This window comes from Halichondria panicea, chromosome 4, assembly GCF_963675165.1.
Source record: "Halichondria panicea chromosome 4, odHalPani1.1, whole genome shotgun sequence".
Classification (NCBI taxonomy): domain Eukaryota; kingdom Metazoa; phylum Porifera; class Demospongiae; order Suberitida; family Halichondriidae; genus Halichondria; species Halichondria panicea.
This window is the reverse complement of record NC_087380.1, coordinates 6,019,957-6,025,956: the sequence shown is the minus strand read 5'-3', so window position 1 is coordinate 6,025,956 and position 6,000 is coordinate 6,019,957. Positions and strand designations below refer to the sequence as shown.

The window sequence follows — 6,000 nt, the reverse complement described above, 5'->3', positions numbered from 1 at the left end:
CGTACATCCCGACCAAATGACGTGCTGAAACCTTAAAATTGCTGGGATGTTTTCGCCCCCCCCCCTTAAGATCCCGCAATCCGCCATGCAGGCGAAAAATTACGGTTTACTTACAGATTTTAGCAACTTTGTGCGCTCTCTGTGACATTTCGAATGGACACAGTGTGCAGGCGTTATGACTCATTGTATCGAGTCAATGGCAGGTAAAGGGTCAATGGCGGTAAAGGCTTCATGTCAGTTAGGTTTTTGAATGGGTAAAGAACATGCATGCACTTGATGAGTCTCGGTTTGTGGCATCTTATTCTTTATGTGCAGCAGGCACATGAATCAAAGGTGGACAGCTTCCTTTCCTTTTTACCAGTCGTATCTGGTGTTCCATAAAAGGCAGGCCTTTTCATTTGGCCCTGATAAAATTAATTATACTTTTTTCTCCCATTATTCTATTCTTTAAATGTGACTACCCAAAAATGTGACATAAATGACAATAACACAGCACACAAGACATAATTATCATGATTCTCAGTCAGTTATATCTAGCTGACTTGAACTGACCACCACCTTCAGCCATTTTTGCCCTGAAAATGTTGTTATGCAAAACTAATGATCTTTACCAAAAATAGACATTAAAATTATTCTGAGCATAATTTTACTTATATCTGGTCTATATCAACGATATTCCGCTACGTCATCGACTCTTTCATCTTTTGTAGCCTCCATTTATAGCTAAAAGTAAAAAACATCCATCAAGATAGTGATTTCAATCCGTGCCATAGCTAGTGTCCTTATAGAGGTTGTCCTCTGATGGGAGGGGTCCATTATGAGAGAACGTAAAATTATAGCAGTGACCAATACAAGATATCAAGAACGCCATGGCACGTCTGGCAAAAATCTCGAGTTAGTACAACCATAGATACTATCTATGGTACAACTTGCGAGAGCAATCAAGTTGATATACTTGGAGATGTCTTGGTGCGCATGCGCAATCCAATAACTGTATGCCCCCCCCCCCTCTTATCTTTTGGTCTGTTTGCTTTTGTACATTTGTATTGTTTTGATATTACACGGAAAAAAAAAGAAAAAAAAATCGAGGTAATACGGTATAGCAGAGCTCTGATATGGTAGTGTGTGTATAGACTGTTACATGTATGTACAGCTAGCTGCTCAAGGATCAATAAAGTGCAAGTAAGAGTTTCTATAGGCTTTTAGTCATGTTTTCTTGGATTCGTGTTCGTGGATTTGCAAAATAAAGCTTCGTCTCGAGTTATGCCTAGTTTTGCTTAATATTTGGAATGCCATTGCAGCCTTTTCAAAAGAATCCGTAGGAAAACTTATTCACCAAGTGTTGCTACTCTACTTAATAGTTAGCTCTGCACTAGAACGCTATAGCTATTAGTAGCTGCAAGAGTGAGAAGAGAGCTGCAAGGCTCTGCTATTAAACTTGCATGCTGCAATGAACTTTTGACATCAATCGTTTTTAACAACAATCATCGTCGATCATTACCCACTCTTTGAGTTTCCCTGGATTCTGCAAAATTAAAAATGTTCATCATGAATCAATGTGTGTATAAAAGCTAGCTTTATGTAGCTTTGGCACCTCCACTGAGGCATTAACACCCACGGTGCTTTCATTCTGTTTAGAGGTCCTTTTTTTGAAAGTAATAGTAATAATTATTAATAGAGACCTAGCTATACACAAACTCAAATAAAAAGTGAGAAAAAAATGAAGTTAAGTGATTCTATCAAAAGAATTGGGTAGTAAATGCTATCTAAAATCTTTGCCGCATTAAATGTTAACAGTGTCCTGAAGTCATTGTTCATAGTTTCCATGGTGAAGTCCGTGTCACTGGTTTTAGACGCAGCCAGTATCTCTTGCTCTGTTCAGTACTGTCCAATGGTGACGAAGCTGATCGTGCATTAGGGCCTCGTACGTTATGCTCAGACGAGTTACAAGGCAGCTGGCCATTGCTTCATCTTCAGAGTGTTCTTGCAGGCTGCTAGGAATGGTGATACTCAGTCCATTCAATGCACTTTCATCATGCACAACTGGTGTCTGAAAGAATAAAGGAGAAATGAGCATTATTTCCAGCAGCAAAATTAAGTGCGAAAGAAAACAGTATTTAGCAAACATCACGAAAGACTCACCACTACATCATGAAGAAGAGGCAAAACAGTTAAGTTCAGTTGCTGAACAAGGTCACTCTGGTTTGATACAGTGGACAGCTCTCGACTCGTCTCAACCAAGGATGAGTACAAGTTGAGCACAGACGGTTCAAATACAATAGCAGGTCTGCATTCCACATCATTGTGAGTAATCTGAAAAAAGAATAAACCATTAATTGTGCTCCATGACTGTTTAGCGTACTGTGCAAGTGGTCTCCTATAATTACTTGCTCTATACTTACAAGTGAAGATGGCAGACTTTGTTGTCTTTCTCTGAGGATTGCTCTGAATGATTCCAACGAGGCTGTCTGGTCGTGCGATGCTCTGAAGCAAGTAGCACCAGGACGCGCACAAATACTTTGTCCTGAAACTGCCGAGAAATATTGGTGATGGAGCAGGTTAAGAGCCATCTGGAGTGAGTTAAGGAGATTATCGAAACACTCCTCATCAAATTGATCCCTTGTGTAGTTAAATGTCGGATTGGGGATGAAATCAGTGTTGCAGACATAACGAACTGTTCCACACTCAGTCTTGTTGTACTCACAGAAATAGTCAACCTGTAAAATAATTAAAAGAGTAATTCCCAAAGAACCTAGCAAGCTACACAAGTTTAATTAGCTGAGGTAACTCTCTTTTGGGTTAGCACTATAATTATGATACATGCACTATACCGTTTCTCCCAGATATGAGTTAATGTGCCTGATTTGACACTGAGTATCGGCAAAGTTTGGAAATGAAAAGTCCTGTCCCACTTGCATGAAAATAGAGGAGAGAGTCTTGAAGTCATCGTACAAATGTCTTATGTTGTTGGTACGAGCGAAAGCAACTCTTGCACAGGAATCCACTGATTGCATGGAGGCTGGTTGGCTCTGAAAAAATTAATGGAGATAAAGAATACCATTATAAAAAATTACAATACGTACATGCAGTCACACATTTGTACATGTACCATACAACGAAGAACAGAACTGAACATACCAGCCTCCTGACGTACTCTTGCTGAAATGTTTGTGCTGCACACAGCATATCTTGAACCTTTCCACAATCTCTGTCACCATATATTGGGCAGTTTTCATCAGATGAGTCTGAAGCCACCATAATCGAGACAATGCTAGGTGTTCCTAAGGTCTGTCTTCGAGGTCTGCCATCTTCGACACTATTCTGTGATCGAGGCACAGGTGCTGTTAGAGTAATAGTTGAGTAAGTAAGACTGAACAGTAGAATGATGATGACTCTAGGCGCCATTATCAGCTGATATAGATAGAAGTGATCGGTTAAGTTGTCTGAAGTGATATTGTTTTGAGAAGAAGTTAACTGAAGACAGGTATCACTTTGAGCATTTTTATAGTCATTTTGAAAGCTATTTTCTTCCATTCCCCCATGCATGACCTGCAATATTCTGCAATGAAGAAAAATCCCATGCAGAGTATACTCATTTCCTTATACAAAGCTGCTATGAATAAACCTTATGGTTAGATGATGCATGAGTAATGTCAGTTATGCAATACGAAAAAACGATCACACGATCACACAAAGAGATAGACACAGTGTACGTAGTTAGCGAACAGGACAGTAAACGATTATTATGACCTCTCAAGCACCTTGATCTATACACAGTGGACTATCAACTCTTACAATTGTGATAATATCTTGCAAATGGATTGAGGCATTGTGATTAATACTTACCTGTTCTCAAAAATGTCTTCCTCTAGTATCTCTTTACACCATAGGAAGTGAGTCTGGTCTGACTATGCAGCAAAGTTATATCTCTTCTGGTAGAATCAACTGCCATGGTTGCTTGTAGAGGACTCTCTGTAAGAGGAGCTTGGGCTGATGTTTTCATGTGCTCCTGTCTAACTGTCCAGTTATCGGTAACCTAATCTTTAAACAATTTCGTAACTGACATCCAAGAAACCCATCAAGCTCTTCATTTCCAGCTCTACTGGGGTTTCTCTCCAGATAGAGGTCTGGGATTTAGGCATGGTAGACTATAAATATGAGTTTCTTTGTCATGGAAGAGCATGAACACTTTACAATCTTGCAAACTACTTGTGAAGAAGTGAAAAAAACAGAAAGTTCTTCAAAAAAATCAACACCCCAAATCCCATCATGAATGCCAACCTTATGCTATGCTTTGCTTTTTTTGTGCTGTCTGCACTATGTGGAGCCATTGCAGCACCGCTACCAAACACAGAAAGTGCAGGAGAGCTGATCACAAACACAACTGAAAGCATAGCTGAAAGCTACAACACCACGAGCCCCACCAATTCAACGCCCACAACTGCTGCTGCTATCGCTCAATCTCAGCTCTCAGCCTCAGGGTTCAACTGCAGTGCACCTGGTGAAGGTCACGACTTTGCAGTGGCTGCTGGCTATCTGCTTGAAGGATTATATCTGCTCGATGATTACAGCAAAATTGTGCAAAGAAGCTACAGAAATTTCGTAAGTGGCTATAATCATTAGTCTATTGTTCCATGCATAGGAAAGAGTAAACATAACCACAACCACATGTAGAGCTAGTTAATTAACCAGGCTCTACCTTGTTGCAGATTGATCAAGAGCACCAGTGCAGCACACCAGAGATCACAAAAGCATACGACATTGATAGCAGCAACAACAACATTTGGAATTCATTGGCCGCGCTCCAGGGATATGCTGATCTGGCCAGACTGGCTTCGCAATCAGCCAATCAGCTTCAAGACGAGCCACGAAATCAAATGCAAGGAGTTGATGATCTCATCTCAGCTGTGCTTAGCGATTACAAAACAGTGGTGAGAAATCAGATCGTAAAATACTCTCGGCAAAGTGCATTAATCTACCTATATACAGCTTTCTTTACTGCATGTACTAAGTGAAGATAATAAAATAATATGATTATAATATTGCTTGTTCCCATCCACAGTTGGCCCAGCAGCATTGTGAATGTAATCCCTCTGCCCCCTGTAACCGTGTGGTCCTAACCCCCTCTATCATACTACGCCCTGGGTGCAAACACTACCCCTACGTTGCACGAAACCTCTATACAGATGTCCTCAACGCCGAAAACATAACAGATGGACTAAACCTCCCAACAACGAACACGATCACTACAAACCAGTGGGTTAACACTCGCCTAGGCATCGATTCCCCCGCTTACACTTACTTTCAGTAATAAAGAGGAACAGAAAAAGACCCTCGCCATTCTATATTAAACAATTAGAGAAAGTTGAAAATTAGACGAATTTAACAAATTAAACACACAGGTAAATTCAAAAATGGAATAGTAGCAAATATTTAGGTTTTAAAATTGATCAAGCCATCGAAATCACTTGACTATATTATATATTAGTCCGAATGAACTACAAGAGTACAATGATGTATGTTCATGTTGTATAGATTTTTCTGTACTATTCGTTGTGTTCTGTGAACATAATTATTATAATAGACTACTTGGTTATATTTATTTATTTATTTCCATGTACATGTACTTCACCACTTGGAAAAATTAATGATGAATAAACAAACAATATTTCTATGACATTTACGAGCAAAATTACTGCAATAACACGTACACAATTATTGTCTTGAACAAAGTACATCAGGCAAAGTGAATAGAGTTTCGGTTAAAAATCTCCAACAAGCTGCAAATGATGAATCAACTGTTAACTACTGCATTACACCAGATTTTATACAAAACCTATACCTTAAGAAAGAGTCCACATCCAAACACCTCGGTCTCAGTTCCGTTTTCTCACTCTCTCCAAGAATCTTGAGCACGTGAGATTTGATATCAAAGTCTTCGGGGACCATCTAGAGAGAGAGAGAGAGAGAGAGAGAGAGAGAGAGAGAGAGAGAGAGAGA

The 6,000-nt window shown here is 39.7% G+C and overlaps 3 protein-coding genes across 3 annotated transcripts in view; 1 reads left to right on the top strand and 2 right to left on the bottom strand.

Moving 5' to 3' along the window:
* Positions 1-1,687: 1,687 nt before the first annotated feature.
* LOC135335589 (uncharacterized) lies at positions 1,688-4,005 on the bottom strand. The gene is made up of 6 exons (XM_064531117.1): positions 3,847-4,005; positions 3,139-3,559; positions 2,832-3,029; positions 2,403-2,717; positions 2,143-2,313; positions 1,688-2,050 (listed from the first exon to the last, which is right to left on the bottom strand). The coding sequence occupies exons 2-6, from the start codon at positions 3,544-3,546 to the stop codon at positions 1,850-1,852; spliced, it is 1,293 nt and encodes a 430-aa protein (XP_064387187.1). The 5' UTR covers positions 3,547-3,559; positions 3,847-4,005; the 3' UTR covers positions 1,688-1,849.
* A 106-nt stretch (positions 4,006-4,111) lies between these two features.
* Positions 4,112-5,640, top strand: LOC135335595 (uncharacterized). Its single transcript, XM_064531126.1, has 3 exons — positions 4,112-4,602; positions 4,710-4,931; positions 5,063-5,640. The coding sequence occupies exons 1-3, from the start codon at positions 4,270-4,272 to the stop codon at positions 5,309-5,311; spliced, it is 804 nt and encodes a 267-aa protein (XP_064387196.1). The 5' UTR covers positions 4,112-4,269; the 3' UTR covers positions 5,312-5,640.
* LOC135335592 (probable dimethyladenosine transferase) overlaps positions 5,632-6,000 on the bottom strand; it is a 58,603-nt gene continuing 58,234 nt past the window's right edge. The window contains exons 10-11 of the mRNA XM_064531122.1: positions 5,843-5,949; positions 5,632-5,780 (exon numbers count right to left, since the gene is read on the bottom strand). Coding sequence (XP_064387192.1) covers positions 5,738-5,780; positions 5,843-5,949 — 150 coding nt within the window. The 3' untranslated portion in view covers positions 5,632-5,737. The remainder of the gene's footprint in view (positions 5,781-5,842; positions 5,950-6,000) is intronic.

What these genes read in the sequence shown, in the direction of transcription:
- LOC135335595 (XM_064531126.1), top strand. Translation starts at nt 4,270, where the DNA reads ATGAATGCCAACCTTATGCTATGCTTTGCTTTTTTTGTGCTGTCTGCA. An exon ending in AAAGAAGCTACAGAAATTTC is followed by an intron (nt 4,603 to 4,709) that starts GTAAGTGGCTAT and finishes ACCTTGTTGCAG; the next exon opens with ATTGATCAAGAGCACCAGTG. An exon ending in TTAGCGATTACAAAACAGTG is followed by an intron (nt 4,932 to 5,062) that starts GTGAGAAATCAG and finishes TCCCATCCACAG; the next exon opens with TTGGCCCAGCAGCATTGTGA.
- LOC135335589 (XM_064531117.1), bottom strand. Translation starts at nt 3,546, where the DNA reads ATGCATGGGGGAATGGAAGAAAATAGCTTTCAAAATGACTATAAAAAT. An exon ending in AAGAGTACGTCAGGAGGCTG is followed by an intron (nt 3,030 to 3,138) that starts GTATGTTCAGTT and finishes TAATTTTTTCAG; the next exon opens with AGCCAACCAGCCTCCATGCA. An exon ending in ACTCATATCTGGGAGAAACG is followed by an intron (nt 2,718 to 2,831) that starts GTATAGTGCATG and finishes ATTATTTTACAG; the next exon opens with GTTGACTATTTCTGTGAGTA.